The sequence below is a fragment of the Balaenoptera borealis genome (genome assembly GCF_965194805.1).
Source record: "Balaenoptera borealis genome assembly, chromosome: X".
NCBI classification, from domain to species: domain Eukaryota; kingdom Metazoa; phylum Chordata; class Mammalia; order Artiodactyla; family Balaenopteridae; genus Balaenoptera; species Balaenoptera borealis.
In genome coordinates, this window is record NC_138881.1 from 127,920,123 (window position 1) to 127,938,483 (window position 18,361).

At 61.2% G+C, this 18,361-nt stretch overlaps 2 protein-coding genes across 14 annotated transcripts; both read right to left on the minus strand.

Annotated features, from left to right (window-relative positions):
* Nucleotides 1-3,560: 3,560 nt before the first annotated feature.
* NAA10 (N-alpha-acetyltransferase 10, NatA catalytic subunit) lies at nt 3,561-8,822 on the minus strand. Of its 9 annotated transcripts, none has more exons than XM_082376902.1 (9): nt 8,545-8,822; nt 7,986-8,084; nt 7,476-7,534; nt 6,781-6,826; nt 6,580-6,695; nt 6,384-6,481; nt 6,189-6,233; nt 4,827-4,983; nt 3,755-3,895 (listed from the first exon to the last, which is right to left on the minus strand). In XM_082376902.1, exons 1-8 carry the CDS (start codon nt 8,563-8,565, stop codon nt 4,856-4,858), a joined length of 612 nt encoding a protein of 203 aa, XP_082233028.1. In that variant the 5' UTR covers nt 8,566-8,822; the 3' UTR covers nt 3,755-3,895; nt 4,827-4,855. The 9 variants fall into 9 exon arrangements, with proteins under 9 accessions (XP_082233023.1, XP_082233029.1, XP_082233021.1 ...); XM_082376901.1 differs by having other exon boundaries at nt 6,384-6,484; nt 8,545-8,821; XM_082376897.1 differs by lacking the exon at nt 6,384-6,481 and having other exon boundaries at nt 3,561-3,895; nt 6,189-6,236; nt 7,494-7,534; nt 8,545-8,810.
* Nucleotides 8,823-9,047: 225 nt separating this feature from the next.
* RENBP (renin binding protein) lies at nt 9,048-16,751 on the minus strand. Of its 5 annotated transcripts, none has more exons than XM_082376886.1 (11): nt 16,662-16,751; nt 16,026-16,135; nt 15,825-15,900; nt 15,656-15,731; nt 15,293-15,468; nt 14,003-14,227; nt 13,368-13,449; nt 12,909-13,084; nt 12,098-12,229; nt 9,303-9,390; nt 9,048-9,214 (listed from the first exon to the last, which is right to left on the minus strand). In XM_082376886.1, exons 2-11 carry the CDS (start codon nt 16,130-16,132, stop codon nt 9,069-9,071), a joined length of 1,284 nt encoding a protein of 427 aa, XP_082233012.1. In that variant the 5' UTR covers nt 16,133-16,135; nt 16,662-16,751; the 3' UTR covers nt 9,048-9,068. The 5 variants fall into 5 exon arrangements, with proteins under 5 accessions (XP_082233012.1, XP_082233011.1, XP_082233015.1 ...); XM_082376885.1 differs by lacking the exon at nt 16,662-16,751 and adding an exon at nt 16,410-16,538; XM_082376889.1 differs by lacking the exon at nt 16,662-16,751 and adding an exon at nt 16,410-16,442 and having other exon boundaries at nt 15,293-15,465.
* Nucleotides 16,752-18,361: the final 1,610 nt, after the last annotated feature.

Consider the following 18,361-nt stretch of genomic DNA (forward strand, 5'->3'; position numbering starts at 1 on the left):
CAGTGCGCAGTGACACCATAGGTGCTCCAGACCCTGGGCTCCCTTGGGTCACCTGCCTCCCCCAGATCCCCAGGACATCAGATGGGGCCCACCCTTCCCAAGCACAAGGAGCCTGGAGAGCCAGGTGGCAAGGGAGGTCAGCACCAGAGAACAGAACATGCCTTTGCTCCCTCCAGGCCCCCTCATGGGGAACGGGTGGGGGCGGAGGGCAGAGAGAAGGCTCTGGCTGAGGTTCCCCTTGCTCAGCCCTGCGGGGAGGAACAAGCCTTGTTGCCCCATAGGTGGTTACCACTTCCTGCTGCCGGAAGAGACTCTTCTGCCTCCTTTCCCGGCAGCTTGCACCTGCTGTCCTAGGCCTGGGGGGCTGGGGAGGGGCAGCCCTCTTCCTGCACCCTCAGAGCAAGGCCTTACTGAGCCTGGGGGCGTCTTGGGGCCTCTCTTAGACAGGAGTGCTGGAGTTTCCCTTCACCCCTCTCTACCAACTGGAAGTCACAGGCCAGGCCAACAGGTTTTTCTCCAGTATACTGAGAAGGCAGGATGCAGGTAGCAAGTGACCAGCCAGACTGGACAACTGTCTTCAGTTGGGTGGGAGGGAAATCCCTGGGGTATAGATGGTGGGGACAGGGGCGAAGGCAGTTAGGCTCTGGGCTTGTGCCCAGGGGAGGCGGGCCTGTAGGCGCTAGTGCAAGGGGTCCGGGCATGTGTGTGCGTGGATGTCCAAGTCAGCCTCTGTGCAAATGTGGGCACACGTGACCCGGACCTGCAGCTCTGGGAGGGAGGGGAGTCTGCGCAGGTACTTCCTGGCTTTCAACTGTGAGCATCTCGCTCGCCCAGAAGGGGAAAACATACGTCCTCAGCTCCCTGCCCCCCACCCCCAGTACCAAGGCCCTTCTCTCAGGTGCAGCGTGTGCACGGGGCACTGGGGCTTTTCGGACTGGGAGCAGGCCGGATCCCAGCGGTAAGGCATGCCCCTCATCGGCTAAACCCAACACAACACACCTTGCCCCCTACCCTGTATCTGAGCCCTGACTGGTCGCCCAAAGTTCCTCCCCCATTCAACAGAGCCAGGCACAGGGCTCAAGCCCGCAGGAAACTGCGGCTGAACTGGTGTCGGCGCCTACGTTCAAATGCTCTCCTTCGTCCTTTTACTTTAGGACTCCAGAAATACTCACGTGAAGCCCCATTCAGCCACCGGTGCCAAAACTTGGGTAACGGGGCTTCCCTGGTGGCGCAGTGGTTGAGAATCTGCCTGCCAATGCAGGGGACACGGGTTCGAGCCCTGGTCTGGGAGGATCCCACATGCCGCGGAGCAACTAGGCCCGTGAGCCACAACTACTGAGCCTGCGCGTCTGGAGCCTGTGCTCCCAACAAGAGAGGCCGCGATAGTGAGAGGCCCGCGCACCGCGATGAAGAGTGGCCCCCGCTCTCCACAACTAGAGAAAGCCCTTGCACAGAAACGAAGACCCGACACAGCCAAAAATAAGTAAATCAATTAATTAATTTAAAACAAAAAACAAAAAACTTGAGTAACTAGCCCTGGCTTTTAGGACGCTTTTTTGGCATTTAAGGCCGTACTGCTTGCTCTGTCCTCAGCTCTATTGTTCCCCTTCAAAGAATCTAAATGGTGCAGAAGGGCAGGACCAGATCTGCGGGACCTTGCTAAGCCTGTTGACAAGTGGAGTGAACACTTGGTCCTGAGGGGTGACCGTAGGGCTGACGTGGTCAGGTCTGCTGGGTGAAGGATAGACCAGAGGGAGATGAGATCAACGGGGAGGTTGTTAACAGATGTCCACGTCAGACGAGAGCATGAACTGGACAGTGAGGCCCCTCCCATTTTCCCACAAATGAGCTTTCCAGGAGAAGTTTCACAATGGGGGTCCAGGTTGTGCACCTCTGTGTATAGGTTCATCCCCTGGGGAGACGTCCCCAGAGCCCACCCCCAGTCACACGGCTAGGGAACAGGAGTTCCTGCTTTTCCCACCCTCAGCCTTCCAGCCTCCGTTCGGCACCTAGCTACTGAAGCGGCCCCTCCCAGAGGCGGGTCCTGCAGAGAAGGAGGAAGTGCTGGGCCCCGAGGGTCACTCGGGTCTGCGGCTTCCCCTCTCTGCCCTCCGCCCTCGCCTCAGCTCCCGCCTCCGCCCAGGAAACCCAACCGCCTGGGGGCGGCCGAGCGTCAACGGGCCCTCCTGGGACGCTGGACGCAGAGGGCAGAGAGCAGGCCCGACGAGGGAGGAAGGAGTGTGCCGCAGAGCACCGTGGGAGCCTCCGCGGGCTCCCTCCCGCCAGCGCTGGGGCGCGGCCGAGGTAGCGCGCATGCTCTCCCCCTCGCCCGCCCCGCCCGCCGCGCGGAGCCCATCCTCGCCGCCGCCGGACCAATCAGAGCCTGGGAACGAAGCCCGGCGCGGCTTGCAAACCGAAAGGGACTGAAGCCAGGCGCGGAGGGCGGCGCGAGGCTCCGCCTCCGACAGCAAGCCCGCGATTTGAGCCTATCAGAACACAGCCTCCCTCCCCCCGCCAGCCCGCGCGTTAGCGGGCGCGCGCAGGCGCATCTTCCTGTTCCCGGCCCGCTCACGAGCGTACCGGGCTGCTAGTTGGTCACGTGGCAGGCGCCAGCCAGAGAGCGAATCGAGCTCCGTAGCAAATTATTCTGCGTAGCAGAGGAGCAGTGTGCCTTCTGCGGCAGCAGGCGCACAAGGTACAGTGACAGCTAAGGAGTGCTGAGCTCCGCTGGGAGGTGGGCGGCCCAGGCGGCCCGCCCAGGGATGAGGAGCAGCAAACAATGGCGCTGCAGCCAGAGGGAATGGCAGGGATGAAAGGCACAGGAGCCAATTTTAGGGTTAGAGCTGAAGCTATGAAAAACAGAGGGCTTACAGGCTGCATGAAATGACATTACGCATTTGTCAAAACTCACGGAGTGTACAACGCAGAGGGAAATGTAACTGTGGACTGTAGTTAACAATGTATCAATCTTGTCTCAAACAACTGTTAACACTTGATACAAAATATTAATAGGGGAAACGGCGGGGGACGGGGGCGGGTCCACGGGAACTCTGTACTATCTGCTCACTTCTGTAAATGTAAAACCATGCTAGAAAGCAAGCCCACTGATTATTTTAAAGGCTTGGGTTAGGAAGTAGATTCAAGGGGTATCACGGTGATCGAACAGACAGGACTCCCTGACCTTTTGGTTTGCAGGGGAGGGAGGAATCAGGGACAGTTGCCAGGGCTCGAGCAACTGGGTAGCTGCTTGGGCCATTACCGAGATAGGACATTGGTAGAGAAGCTCAGCGGGCAGCTGGACTCAGGCATCCGGAGCCTGGCAAGGCAGCAGCAGAGCAGGGCTCGGAAGGCTCCCAGAACTCCAGGGTTTCCTTCCCCCGGGACCCAAAGATGGCTCCAAGCTATCAGACATCTCCAAAGCCCTGACAAAGCTCTTCCCTTCTACTTGGGCTTGGCAGGAAGCACTGTGCCAAAAGGATGTGAGGTCCACATCCACAGGGATGCAGAAGAGCCAGAGAGGGGCATACACACACCCCCAAAAATGTGCACGCTCGCACAGGTAAACTCCCCAAGGCCACTGGGTGAAGTTTATTGTGAAACCTCTCGGGGTGAGGATGGGATGGGCAGGCCAGGGCAGGGAGAGGAGCATGTGCAGGCTCTAGGAGGCTGAGTCAGAGGCCTCTGAGCTGTCCTTGACATCGGTGCTCTCTGTGGTCTCGCTGACCTCACTGAGGTCTTTGCTGTCTCCACCGCTATCCTCCGCAGCCAGGCCCTTTTCCTCCCGACAGGCCTCTCCCGAGCTCGGAAGCGAGTTGCCCTTGCCCTCCACCTTGTTCTCGATGGAGCCCAGCACCACGTGCCTGGCCTTCTCCTTCAGCTCCAGGTGCCGCCTCAGCTGCCCCCAGGAGCCCGGGGAAAAACGGGAGTAAGGAGACAGCACCTAAGTCTCTAGACCACGAAGGCCCTCTCCCGCCGCCCGTGCCTTGTCCCTTGCTGGCGGCGGGGGGCAGGATGAGAGGCAGCGGAGCCAGGGCAGGAAACAGGACTGAGCCCGACTCCCGGGGGGCAGCCCTGGCACTGTCCCCTCTGGGCCTGTTTCCTCTCCTGTAAAGTGGAGGTGCTGGGGCTTCCCTGGTGGCGCAGTGGTTGAGAGTCTGCCTGCCAATGCAGGGGACACGGGTTCGAGCCCTGGTCTGGGAAGATCCCGCATGCCGCGGAGCGACTGGGCCCGTGAGCCACAACTACTGAGCCTGCGCGTCTGGAGCCTGTGCTCCACGACAAGAGAGGCCGCGACAGTGAGAGGCCTGCGCACCGCGATGAAGAGTGGCCCCCACTCGCCACAACTAGAGAAAGCCCTCGCACAGAAACGAAGACCCAACACAGGCAAAAATAAAAAAAATAAAATAAAATAAAGTGGAGGTGCTCACGGCTCCCTCACGAGGCTGCCGTGGAGCCCTCTGAACGGCCCTGGCCGCCGAGGAGCCTTGGGCAGAACCCTGACTTTCTCTTCAGCCTGGTTCTGTCTGGCCCCTGAGCCTTGGAGCCAGCCACAGCCGTCCCCAGGCCCCGCGTCTCAGCATGTCCAGGGGCCTCCTCCCTCTCCTCTCACAGCAGCCTCTGGGCAGGACGGGCTTCTTCCTCGGAGAATGGAATCTTGGGCCGAAGGCCTTCGTTAAAGCCCTACCAAGGTCCGGCTCACTGCCTGCCAGCTACGGAAGCTGAGGTGAAGAGGGCCAGGACTCCCGGCGACGCAGCCTCCAACTGTCCCAGGCCGCCCCTGCTCGCCTTGCCTGGGGACTGCGGCCCTGGCCCCGCGGGACGCTTACCTCGTCGGCCATCTGGGTGAGATCCCGCTTCATCGCATACGCGTCTTCCCCATCTGCGTAGTATTTGGGCTCCACTTCGCTGATTCTGGGGGCAGCAGGTGGAGAGAAGGATGGCAACCCACATCGGGGGCAATTCTCCTCAGCCTTCTGGCACCATCTGCTAGTGGGGCAGGGTGTCATTGCCCCCCCCAAGGACCCTTTGGGAGACATTTCCAACATGGTCTTCCCTCTGCTTTCTCCAACAGTAAGTAGCACCCAGCTCCTTTATTCCCCCCCACCCCTGGCGTCCTGCCACTGCCCCTCGTCCCTAACCTGGCCACCAAGGATCTGTGTCCGTGGTTTCCTGTGAACTGAAGCCCTGAATTGGGCAGTCCCCGCCCCTCCCCGCCCTGCTCCCTGTCACTTCCTGGGCACGCATGGCTGGCTCGTATGCCTAACAGTTGGAACCGGGGAGGGGTGCTGTGGCCCCTGTTCTTGGTGGTCTTTACCAGGCAGCGTGGCCCGTAGCCCGAGCAGCTCAGGGGCCAAGCCTGCACTGGGAGGTGTGTGTGCAGACCTGGGCACCCTGCCGCTGAAAAGGGAGCCGGTCTGGATGGCCCAGAAAGGCCCTGCCAGCCTTAAGACCCTAGAACTGTCAACCACCAGAGGCGTCTGCATCCAGGCCAAAGATCCTGCCTCAGATGCCCAGCCCGGAGGCCACTTCCCTTCCCAACAGTCCCTCCTCATCCCCCACCAACCTGAAGCTGACGCTGTCTCAGTGGGCCCTCCATGGACAGCCCACCTCAGCCTCGCTTTCCAGCGGCTTTCACCACAACGTACTGGGCAGGGCAGTTCCCTGCTAGGCTCTCTCTGTCCTGTGCTGGGCACACAGAGACTGCCACATCCCTGAGTGGACCCACCCTCATCCGCTAGGACACCCAGGGCTCTAGATCCCTCCGCTGCTCTTGCCACTGGCCCTTCCTGCGCGGACGTGCTCAGGTTTATGCTTTCTTCTGGTCCCGCTTAGATGCTTCTGGGTGCCTGGTCACTCTCAGTTCTGCTCCTCGGCTTCTGTTCCTGTCCTGGGCCCTTGTCTCTGCTTCCCAACATCCTCACCGCGCTGCCCTTCCAGCGTAGCCGCCACCAGCATCAAGCAAGAAACACCGAGCGTCCTCCGGAAGCACGACATGCCTCAAGCAGACTGCGGCAGGCAGGTAGGTGCTCTTGCCCCCAGGAGTGCTGTCCACGGCCCGCTCCCCATCTCAGCTAACCCTAGCCATCCCCACGCCCCTGCCTAGAAGGTAGTTCAGCCCATCTCAGCCACCTGGATAAGCCAGACCTGGGGACCATCCCACTCCATTAGAAAAATCTAGATCTACTTACTGAAAGTTGAGGGTGTTGGAATAGAGGTGCAGGGCGGCCCGGTTACTGCAGGGGAATAAGGCGCTGCTGAGCGGTACAGACCAGGCCAGGCAGGGACAGCACGTCCCGTCCAGGTCCTGCCCCTCCTCCCGGTCCCCCTCCCCACTAGTCCCACTTCCCGATCTTCTCCAAAAGCCAAGGCAGCCCAGGACCCACATCGAGGCAGTATCCCCGCTGGTGGTGGTGGGATGAATTGGGAGACTGGGATCGACATATATACACGAATATGTATAAAATAGATAACTGATAAGAACCTGCTGTATAAAAATAGATAAAATAAAATTCAAAAAAAAAAACCAGACAGTATCCCCCACCCCACCCCCCCACCCCTTCCCTCGGCCCTGGCTTCCACCTCTTCCTGACATGCAGGGAGACATATTTGGCGTTGAAGTTCTCGATCATGGCTCGGGAGGCCTGGTCCATCAGCTTCTGAGCCAGGCCGAGGCGCCGGTGGGAACGCTTCACAGCCTGGTGGGAGAAAGGTGGGACCTCAGGGTGGCTCCAACTAACTTCCGCCCCCGCCCCCACCAGAGCCTGGGTGGGCCCTACGCACCAGGGAGGTGATGTGTCCATGGGGCACGTCGTCCGGGTCCTCTTCCCTAGAGCAAGAAGAGAGGAGAGGGGCTAGGCGTGAACCCCAAAGTGCGTCCAGTCCCGGGACGGGGGAGAGCCAGGACTCTCCAAACCCCAGGCAGCAGCCAAAAGACACTTGCAGTGTCAATGGAAGACTGTTCAGTGCTAAAAGGAAAGGAGCTCTCAAGCCATGAAAAGACAAGGGGGAGACTTCAATGCATATGACTAAGTGAAAGGTGGTCTGAAATGGCTACACACTGTATGATTCTAATCATATGACCTTCTGGAGAAGGTGAAACTATGGAGACAGTAAAGAGATCAGTGGTTCCCGGGGAGAGGGGAGGGAGGGAGGGCAGTGAAACTACTCTGTTTGATACTATAGTATTGGATACCGTTGCTATACCTTTGTCCGTGGAAGGTAGAACTCAAAGAGTGAAACAATGTAAACTATGGACTTTTGTAATAATGTAGTAATATCGGTTCACCCATTGTAACAGATGTGCCACGACATGTTAATGAGAGGAAACTGAACTAAAGAAATAGTCTATTAACAAGAAACAAAAAAACCCGACCCAGCCCAGGCAGCATGCATCAGAGGCGTGCAGTGTCGGTGTCCCTCCTCCCCCCGCCCCCAGGTCAGGCTCCAGGCTTGTCCCTCCGTCCTTGGTGACTCACATTTTGGCCAGGACATACCCCACAATCTTTCCATTCTCATCCTCAGCGATGTAAGAGAGCTGGGTGACAGGGAGGAAAGAGAAGGCGGAAAACAAGTTCCTGTCAGAGCTGGAGGCGCCCTTATCGGACACCTGGCCCCAGCGCCTGCCTGTCGCTGTGTGCGTGAGAGACAGAAGCCGATCCAGCAGCGAGTTCAGTGACAGCTCCTGACCTCCAGGCCAAGTGGCTTGGTTTTCCCACATCACACCGTGCGCCGTCCTTAACCCAGAAGAAGTGGACAGACACAGGTGGGAACACGGCCCCTACCTTGGCCCTGTTCTTCGCCCCTCTTCAAGGCACCTCCTATCCATCTCCCGCCACCCCAGCCGGAAACACTCAGGGCCTCATCGACCCATGCGCCCTCCGGACTCTTCACGACCTCGCGCGACCTCGCCGGCTTGTCCCAAGCCGACCCAGGGTGGAATTTCCTTGGCCTGGTCTCCCTCATCCCCAAATTCAACGGCTGCCCACCTGGGGCCAGGAAAGGCCATGGTAGAAATAATATTTCATCTGGTAGTTCTCGGGCAGGCACAGGAGGTTGCAGTGCTGCATGTTCATCAGGTCCTCTGGCTGCAGGGGAGGAGGGCGGTGGAATGCAGTCAGGCAGGGGGCTGCGGTGACTAAGTAGGCCTCGGTCGTGTTAGAACCCCGCTCTGTCTACTCAACGACACCCGCCCCCCCACAGGGCTGGGCGGGCGCTGGGACTATCTGTCTCTGCACAGGCCTGGCCCACAGCCGCTGTGCAAAAACTGACTGTTCCAGGAATGAACGTTGAGCGCCAGGAAGCTCCCCGACACCATCCAACGGAACCCCGACATCCGGAAAGAAGGGGTTCGCATCCCCGGCCCTGTGCCCCTGGCTCCCCAGGCCGCCTCTTCGGGTAGATCCAGCCCCAGGGGGACGGTGGCCTTCACTTCTCCGCGCAGGGCGGCTGGCCCGGTGCTCGGCCGGGCCCCTCGGGAGTATGCGCACGCGGCCACCGGGCCCCGCTCCCACGCGGCGCGGACAGCCTCCGGCCCCGGCCCCTCACCCTCGCATTGCGGATGTTCATAACGGCGGCGGGGCTCGCGGCTCCCAGCGGGTCGTGAACGCGCAGTCAGCTGCCGCCGCGCTCCGAAGCGATGCCGGGGCTGCCAGGCCTGGGGCTGGGGCTGGGGCTGGGGCTGGGGCTGGGGCTGGGGCTGGAGTTAGAGCTAGAGCTAGATCTGGGTCCCAAATCGCGGGGACGGCGGCGGAAGAGGCGGCGCGCGCCGGGCCCGGCCACCGGCCGGAAGTGCGCGCCGCCGAGCCCGCCCGCCGGGCCCGCCCTCCCGGCGGCTGGGCCATGCGCAGGGAGGGCCAAGGGCGGGGTAGGGCCTCTCCGCGGGGCGGGCCGGGCCAATGGCCGGGCGGGCCCCGGCGCGGGGCGGGCCTGTTGGCAGGGTGGGAGGGTCCAGCGCGCGGGGCGGGTCACTGGCTGGGCGAGCAGGTGCCCTCCAGCCAAAGGCGGCGGTCGGTCCCCCACCCGACACCCCACAGACGCTCACACACACGGGCAGTGGAACAGGCTTGGCTTTATTCTGCGCCTCGGCGGGCGGGGTCGGCGGGCGGAGACCGGGCGCTGAGGGCCGCGGCCGGGGCCGAGGCCGGGGCGAGGCGGCTCAGCAGGTCACTCAGCATCTCCTCGCACATGGCGAGGCACCGCGGCACGTGGAAGCAGCCTGCGGGGAGAGGCGGGACGGCGGGTTGGGAGGGCCGTGGGCAGCCGAGTGCCCCGAGCCCCTGGGCCCCGCCCTTTCTCCCACTCACCTTTGAAAGGACCCCCCTTGATGGTGAGGGCGACCTTCCCCTCTCGGTTCAGGTAGCCAAACCATTCCCCGTACTCGGGATCGCGAAACTGCAATAACAATGAGGCAGTGACAGGCAGCGCCTGCAGGAACCGCCCAGATGCCACAGGCCTGGGAAAGGGGTGTTCACCGGTCCCACTAAACCGCTACCTCGGGGTCAGAGCCCGGGCTGACCCCCGGCTCCAGAGTCAGTGCTCTTAAATGAGGTCCCGCCTCCTGGACAAATATGAAAGCAAGGGGCTTTTCCTTTTCCTTTTTCTTCAGGGGGGGTGGAGTTGTGAGTCTGCAGCTAGTTACCCCACTTGGGGAAGGGGCCGCAGGCTGTGAGATGAAACCTTGCAAGATGGAATTTAAAAAAAAAAACAAAGACAAAAACCCTGCTTGGGACTACTGAGCTTGCGCTCTAGAGCCCGTGCACCACAAATACTGAAGCCCGCGCGCCTAGAGCCCGTGCTCCGCAAGAGAAGCCACCGACCGCAGTGAGAAGCCCGCGCGCAGCCACTAAGACCCAGCGCAGCGAAAAGTAAATAAATAACTACATATAATTTTAAAAAGTAACAATGAAAAAGAAACAGAATCCTGAGGAAGTGCTGACCTGCCATGTAACTTTGTAACAAGTTATTCCTTTGGCGCTCCTGTTCCCTGCTTCAGAGGACTGTCTTCCAGTGGAGGAGATTGTAGATACCCATTGTAGATATCCCGCCCAGAGGTCTGACTTCTGCCTGGCTCACCACAGGTCCCAAACACATCTCCCCCTCCCTCGGAGCCACCTGAAGCCTGCCCCTGCCCAGCAGCTCTGTTGACCCTCTCCAAATTCCTCGCTTCTCTCCTGCCCAGTTCCTTCCAGATGCTCCAGGACAGACCTCAGAGCCCTGGCCTAGGCCCTTCCTCTCCAGATAGAGACCTGAGTGGAGCCCCTCCTCAGAAGGACCATAGAAGAAATCAGTGACATTGAAGTCCACTATCAAAAATGTCTTTTTAAATGGGGACCTATGAGTAGGTGTATTCTTCTTCATAGGGGGTAAAACTAGTTCTTTTTTTTTTTTTTAAAGCTATTTTTTTTTTTTAAAGATGACAGGTTTTGTTTTTTTTTTACCTTTGGGTTTATTTATTTATTTATTTATTTATTTATGGCTGTGTTGGGTCTTTGTTTCTGTGCGAGGGCTTTCTCTAGTTGTGGCAAGTGAGGGCCACTCTTCATTGCGGTGCGCGGGCCTCTCACTATCGCGGCCTCTCTTGTGGCGGAGCACAGGCTCCAGACGCGCAGGCTCAGTAGTTGTGGCTCACGGGCCCAGTTGCTCCGCGGCCTGTGGGATCTTCCCAGACCAGGGCTCGAACCCGTGTCCCCTGCATTGGCAGGCAGATTCTCAACCACTGCACCACCAGGGAAGCCCGTAAAACTAGTTCTGTATCTGTTCATTCTACCTTTCCAGTGACGTTACTCACGTCCTTACTTATTATCCGACTACTGGATATGACACGGGAAGATAACAAAGGATTTGACTGTTTTCCTGTCCAGCCTTTCCATGGATGTCTGAATTTTTGCTTTCTGTATTGTTATGACGATTAGTGCATAGTGAATTACCTGTTGTTTATAACTTTTGTGATTGTTCAATGCAATCTCTCTTTCTTGAAAATTTATTCCTTAAATTTCACTTTATGCAGTTAAGACCGATCACCTCGAACACATGTTCTCTATGAATGCATTCAATATTAACATATATCGCCTCTGGTCTTGTGGCTCCCGTGTTTGGAAGCAGTGACGAGCGTGTGCAGTACTTGGAGATGCCTCTCTAACCACAACATAATACGAACACATTTGGAATTTCTACTGGTGACAAAGTCGGACACTGCTAATACTGTGGTTCACTGCTTTCATTCATGATGGACGTGAATGCTGGATTTCAGTTAGAGGTTAGTGCAAATAAAGATGGAATTTTCTCTCAGGTTTCAAAGCCCACAGACCTCAGAATAAGACCCCCCTGGTGTAATCCCTCCCATACTGGGGTTTACTAATGGAGTGAGTCGTGGCCTTAGAAGCACATCAGGAATCTTCCTTCATTCCCCATCAGGCTCAGCACCCGAGGTGCCCCTGGGCAGCAGCTGGCACAGCGCATTACTCTGCTCACAGCGCTCGGCCCTCTGGGGGGCGGGGGGCCTGGTTTCCTTCCTACCTCACAGCTGATTCTTGTCTCCCTTGCTGGGCCTGCCTATTCCCTCTCTCCTTTCCTTCTGTACTCCAAGCTTACCTTGCCTCACGGCTTCCAGTATCATCTGTATCCTTATGACACCCAAACCCTCGTGGCCAGCCCACACCTCTCCCGCTCGACCACACTCTGACCCCTGAGCCGCTGCAGCTCCCACCCCGGGCCAGGCCCCCACTCACTAGCCAGGATGACAGCCACAGCCCGGTCTCCCTGCCTTTGCCTGGTGCCCTATGGCCTCCCCTCCTGAAGCCCCAGCTTTTCTCCTTCCCACTAGCCCCCCAGTCCCCTGACCTTGCTTTATTTCCCAGAGCTCTCATCACCGTCTATGTTTGCTGGTTTACTTGTTTATGGCCAGTCCCACCAGCACCGAAATGTGAGCTCCAGTGGGGCAGGGACCACTCTCTTGACTGAACAGAGGGCACCAGGGCCGGGACTTCCAGGAACTCTCAGACCTACTGAGGGACCACGTCCGGCGAGCGCGGGAAGGAGGGGGTGTGCACCGCCTGCGGTCTCCTCCACACCGCCGCTGAGACCAGGAAGCAGCACTTACCCGGCGGAAAGTGTACTCGGCCACCTGGTAGAAGATCTTCAGCAAGGCGGAGTCCCCGCTCTCACTGTAGCCCATGAGGAAGGCGATCATGGCTTCACTGTGCGGCCACCAGAGCTTCATGGCCCACTCCAGCTGAGAGCAGAGCGGAGGCAGGCATCTGAGAGCCCTGGACCCCACTCCACCACCCCTCTCAGCAGGAGAGTCACCCCCATCTTTCGGGCCCTGTCTCAGACTCCATCTGGCCCAAGCTCTTGGAGCTCAAACGCGGGACGAACGTCTCTGGGGGTCTTAACCGCCCGTCAGATCACGACTAGCTTCCTGAGCCAGATGCAGCCCAAGTAGCCCCTCCCAAAGGGCAGGGCTGGGGCGGGTGCCCCTTGAGCCCTGGAATCGAAACCCTGGCTGTGTCGTCAGTCTGTCTAAAGCCCCTCGGACACTCAGCTCCTGCTGGTGGCAGACTCAGCCACCCTCTGCAGAGCTCAGCAGGATCAAGGCACAGTCAGACCACAGACCTAAGGGAGCAAATCTGCTCCCACTGCTGATGCCTTAGGGTCACTCAGAGAGCCTTTCCAAGATGAAGGGCCATGTGTCTCCGCGTGGGCATGGTCTGCGCTCCCTCACGGCCTCCCTGTGCATGCGAGGTTGAGGACCACCGGCACGGGAGTCGAGCTTCCCACTGGGGTCACACTGGGCAGGTTCACTCCTCCGAGCCCCGGGTCCCCCTCTCTGTAATGGGTGATGACAGCACGCACCTCCCTGGGCAGAAAGCCTTCAACAGGCTAGTACCATGTAGCCCTGGGTACATTCCCACCTGGGTGGGGCATAGGCCATCAGCATCCTGGAAGTAGAAGAGACCTCCATGGTCAGGATCCCATCCAGAGCGGAAAGGCAACAATAGGAACTTGTCGATAACGTGGGCTCGAAGTTTGGGGTCACCTCTCCGGATGGTGTGACGGAGCAGGAACCAGCCAGCTTCCAGCGCGTGGCCTGGTGAGGGCTCGGGGTAAGGCAGGCAGCGTGTCCTCCCCCAGGCGGGGGGCCCAAGCGCTGTGCCGACCGCTGACTCCCTTCCTCTCTTCCTCACTGTGGGGCCCGCTTTTGAGTCCCCTAGCCCTGCCGGTCTGCCCCAGAGTCACTCTCCTGCTGCTGACGCTCCAGCGTGGGAGGCCCGTCCCTCCTCCTCTGTCTGGTCCTCTGTGCGCTGAGGGTGGAGGGAGGAGGGCACTCCCCGCATCTGAAGTCCAGAACCAAGGCTGAGCGCCCCCCTCACCTGGGTTCTGGTGTCTCCCCAAGCAGCCGGAAAGCTCCTCGCCATCCTCTGACACATTCTCCAGCACAGCCTGCCCACCCCTCTGCCGAGGGAGGAGTAGAAGGTAGCTTGGCCTTCAGCACCCCCTGACCCCTGCCCCATCATCCAACAAGAAAGACGCCCCCTCCCACCCTCCCTCCCTCCCAATCTGCAGGCTTGGGTGGCCTGGCTCAGAGGGGCTTTGGAGGAGGAGCCGATTCACTCCCAAGGGTCTGGGCCTGTCCTAAGCCTTGCTTTGGGCCTGGGCCCCTGATGTGGGGAGGGTAAGACACTGAATGGAGGCTGAGACGGGGAGGACTGGGCTGTCCAGAGGCCTGGGACGAAGTTGCGTCTGGCCAGGCTTCCTGCTGCCTGACGCGCCTGGGGCTCTGGCACCCACCCCGGCTCCCCCGGGGCCCTCCTTCCCTTCCCGAGGGTTCTGGGCCGCACCTCGCCCCATCTCCCCGTCTGTAAAGGGAGCCATCGGGGCCCAGCTCCGAGGGGGGCGGGTGCGGGCGGAGGAGGCGCCCCGGGGGCGGGGAGTAGGGCGTCGCCCTGCCCCCCAGCCCCCCAGGCCCTGTCTGGCAGCCGCCGCCCGCCTCCTGCCCTGCCCCCACCTGGACGTGCCGCAGAATCCTCCCGGCGCACCAGTCCCCCAGCTCGGCGTAGCTGCCCGCCAGCTCCTCGTCGGCCTCCCCGAGCTGCTCCACCAGGCTGAGCAGCACCATGGGTACCGCCATGGACTCCGAGGCCGGGGCCCCAGGCAGCTGGGGCCGGCCCAGCCCAGAGGGGTCCTCCCGCACCCAGTGCACGATCTGATCCATCATCTCCACCGCTTCGCTCTGCGGAGGCGTGAGGGGAGGCCCAGGCTGAGGCTGCATCCCATCCAGTCTGGTCCCCCGGGTCCTGACCTGCTGGGTCCCCAGCCCTGGGGTGGGAGAACCATGTCCCCCCAGCCACTCACAGGACACCTTCACCAAGGCCTGCTCTGGGCCTGGCCCCGGGCTGGGGGCGTAGACCATTCCCAGACAGTGAGGTCAGGTTTGAAAGCAAGAGGGGGCCCAGGGAGGAGGGAGCGGCCCTCTCCCGGCCAGGGCAGGGCACGGATTGATCCCTGTGAAACTGAGCAGGACCCTGCAGAGCCTTCTGGGGGGTAGACCCCCTGTATCCCTTGCCTCTTGTCTGTAGAAAAGCTTTAACCTCCTAGGCCTTCCCCGAGTTCCAAAGAGCAAATATAATCATAGAAGTGAGAAAATGCAGAAGCAAAGGAAAACAGATAAGCAACACAAAATAATAATAGTTCAGCCGTAAAAGAAAGTCATGGACCTTTAGTTCCTCCTCAAGGGCTATAGATCATATCCTGAGTCATATCCCTGAGTTGTTTTGCAGATACTAAGACCCCCACCAGGTGGAAGAAGGTAAGGGCATGCTGACCACCGGCGTGTAGACCCCAGACCACTGGAACCAGAAGGTTGATGATGTTGACTCCCTCCCGAAATACCACCTGGTTACCTCACCACCAACCAATCAGAAGAACGTCCATGAGCTGATCAGGTATCCCGCCACCCCCTCCCTCACCTTGCCTTTAAAAGCCCTTCCCCAGAAGCCATCGGGCAGTTCGGGTCTTTTGAGCAAGACCTGCCCGTTCTCCTTGCTTGGAGGCTTGCAATAAACCCTGCACTTTCCTTCACCTGTAGACGCACAGTGACAGTACAGCGCAACAAGGGGGGTGTTACCAGCAGCCCCGGGCTGTGGGGGCCCAGAGGAAGGACTGGCGGTGACGACAGACCCAGCCCTGCACACAGGGCCCGGGGAGGGGTTCGCACGCTGAATGGGAATGCTCCGGCAGCCATGCCCAGGGCAGGCGAGGGCACGGAGACACGCAGGGCAGCCTTCCTCCCATGCACCTGGTACTGCGCGTCCCCTGTCACCCTCCACAGCTCATTCATGGCCATGGTGTAGAAACACTCGCTGAAGATGGTCCGCTGCACCTTGACCGGGCGGCCGTCCCTCGTCAGCACAAAGGCACACTTCTTTGCAGGAGGTGCCACTCGGGCATAACGCAGCAAAAATTCGCCACCTGCTGGTCGGGAAGGTGGCCTGCTAGAACTTGGGTGAGGATGCCACCGCCTCCCCCTTCCTCCCTACCTGCGAGCATACCGGGCCCTTTGCTGCTTCTACACCCCTCTAGGAACTAGGCACCTAGGAGCACGTGTGCTACAGAGTGACTTGGAGCGGCCTCTGGGGAGATGGGGACACGGAGGGGGCACCTGCTTTAGCTGCATTCAGAAGCTCAGGGCGTCGGAAGCGCTCAAGCTTGCGGTACAGGCGACAATACATCCACACCTGTGGGGGAGTGGAGGAAACAATGGCTTAAGTGGGGAGCGGCCCAGTCCTCAGGGCCGGGATGACGGTGAGTCTCGGGTGCCCCTGTCGTACCTGCCTCCCCTGCAGCCAGACGTACTTGAGGTCGTCATACACCTGCCCGTCACGGCCAAGGCACGTGAAGAAGCCCCTGTGGGACACGCACAGGGTTAGCCGAGCGGGGCGAGGAGCCCAGCAGGCCGGAGTCAGCTGAGTGAGGTGGGGACTCAGGAGGGGCAGGGACCGCGCCCAGGGCCCGAGCAGGGCGAGGCGCACCCGTGCTCCTGGTCGTGGGAGTGCTGCAACCAGAAAGCCACCACGACGTCCAGCTCGTGCCCCACACGCTCCTTCCAGGACTGCAGGGTCTCTCTCTCCTTCTCCATGTCCTGGGGAAACTTGGACTTGGAGGCACAGCTCCCCCTCAGACCTCCCCATCTTTCCGGGTCCCAGCCTCCTCAGTGGGCCCCTTGGTGCCCCAGCTCACCCCAGGCTCGAGTGGACCCCAGGGCTGGGTCCCCCAGGCCCCCAGGCCTCGGGACCCACCCCTGTGCCGGTCTGCCCTCCAGACCCAGACCAGCCCCAGGACTGACCCCGCTGCCCTGGGGAGCCTCCAGGACAAACCCTCCTCCCCCACCCCCTCCCGGGCCCCACGCCACTGGCCTGCCACACTCGGAGACTCCGGCTTGTGCCCCCCTCTCCTCCAGGAAGCCGCTCGGAGCCGAGCTGGTCGCAGTCGCGTGACTGTCACTCAGCTGACCCAGCCTAGCCCCACCCACCCCTCCTCCCTGGGGTTCCGCCCGGGCCTGGGGGCAGAGCCCGCAGCGGGGGGGGGGGGGGGGGGCGCGGCTTGGCTGGCTTGCGACTCCACCCCGCCCTCCGGCTGCGCCCCGACTCTTGGCCCACCCACCCCACCTTTGGGCGGCAGAGTCCCGCGGAGCCCCTCTGCTGGGCACCCTCCGCTCAAGATCCTCCGGTGGGAAGTGCTGGGTGAGCTGGCAGGAGGACGGTCTGGGACGGGGGGTGAGGGGGCCGGCAGGGGGCTGGACAGGGCGGGGCGTGGGCCCGGGTGCAGCTGGAAGTGGCTGAACTCCTGGGCCCCTCTGACCTGGGCCCCCACAGGGTGGGCAAGTCCTCTCTGATGAATCAGCTCCTCAGCACCTGACCCCTTCGCCCCAGTGACGGCAGCTCAAGGCCAGGCAAGAGTGGGCATCCTGGGCCCTCTCCGCCGTCAGACTCCCGAGTTCCCCAGGCATATCTTCCAGCACCCGCATCTGGTTTTCACTTCACAGCTCTGTGACTGTCTGATTAGGTCAGGTGCTCTGAGGAAGGCTGGCCGAACTGTCGCCTACTTGCCCAGCCAGCGGAAGAATTATGTGGAGGGGGCATTCCAGGGACCCTGGGCTCCCAGTGGGGCTCAGGGAAGCTTGGCCTTCAGGGCGCGTCGCCCCGTCTTCCGGAAGGAGGGACAGCAGCCCAGGAGTGTCCTACAGCCCTGGGACAGGGGCCTGGCGCCCCTGCGGCTCCCGCAGCTGTGCGCTGGTCCCGACAGCACGGGGGGCCGGCAGCTGCTGTGCCCCTCCACCGTCCGCCTTCCCTGGTGCCTGCGTAGGGGGGTCCCAGCCGTGGGCCCAGCTGGGCTGGTGTCAGCCGCCTGCCTGCGGATCCCCTGCCTTCCAGGCACTCTGTCTCCCTCACGCCTAGGCAAGGAGGAGCCCTGCTATGGGGAGGGTTCTGAGGTTCTTACGGGTGGCCCCCGGCCCTGGGTCCCAATCCCAAGGTGAGAGCCGGCGGCGTTCCCGTCCCTGTGCGGGGCTGCAGCCCGGTATTTTGAGACCGGTGCTGAAGACACCAGCAGCGTGGCCCTGGCCATCCGGAGAGCCGTGCAAGTGAGCAGAGGGATGGCGGGTGGGCGCCCCTCCCCCCCACGCTGTGAGCATCCACAGAGCCACGTACCACGTGTCCGGCAGATCTGCACAGGCCCCTTCTTTCCGGAGTCCTCCAGGTGGACACCCCCCACCCCGGCTTGCCCGCATCCTCCCACCCCTGGACGTTGCTTCTCCCGCTCTAGCCTGAAGGACACGTGCCCGCCGTTCTCCGGGGGCCTCTGTCCCCACCTACCCCCATGAGGTGTGAGGCGCCTGGGCTCTGAGTCAGGTCAGAGTCGGTGTGGTGGAGGCCCGACGGGACCCCACCACACTCATGAGACCCCGCGCTTCCAGCGGAGGGAGTACCAGGGGCAGGAGCGCGCCCTGGGAGGCCTCTTGGGTGAGGTTCCCTGGCGCGTCCGCGGGGTAGAGACAGGGGAGGTGGCTTTTGGTACCAGAGCGACTTGCCAAGAGCGGGGAGTGAGGCGGGGCGCCCGATCCCTGTCGGAGTACGGGGCCTGCAGCGAGGGGCCCCCCTCTGCCCCGCGTGGCACCGAGGCCGCGCTGAGCCTCGGCCGCCTCACCCCGCGCTCTGTGGAGCTCCCGTCCGGTCGGCGCTGAGGACGAACTCTGCCCGTCTAGCCCTGGGTGCAGCGCCACCCTAGCGACAGCAGCCCACCCCAACAGTGCAGCCGTCACAGTTGGTTCAGCGGACGCTCTGCTGCTCCCCCTCGGGGGCCCCGGCCC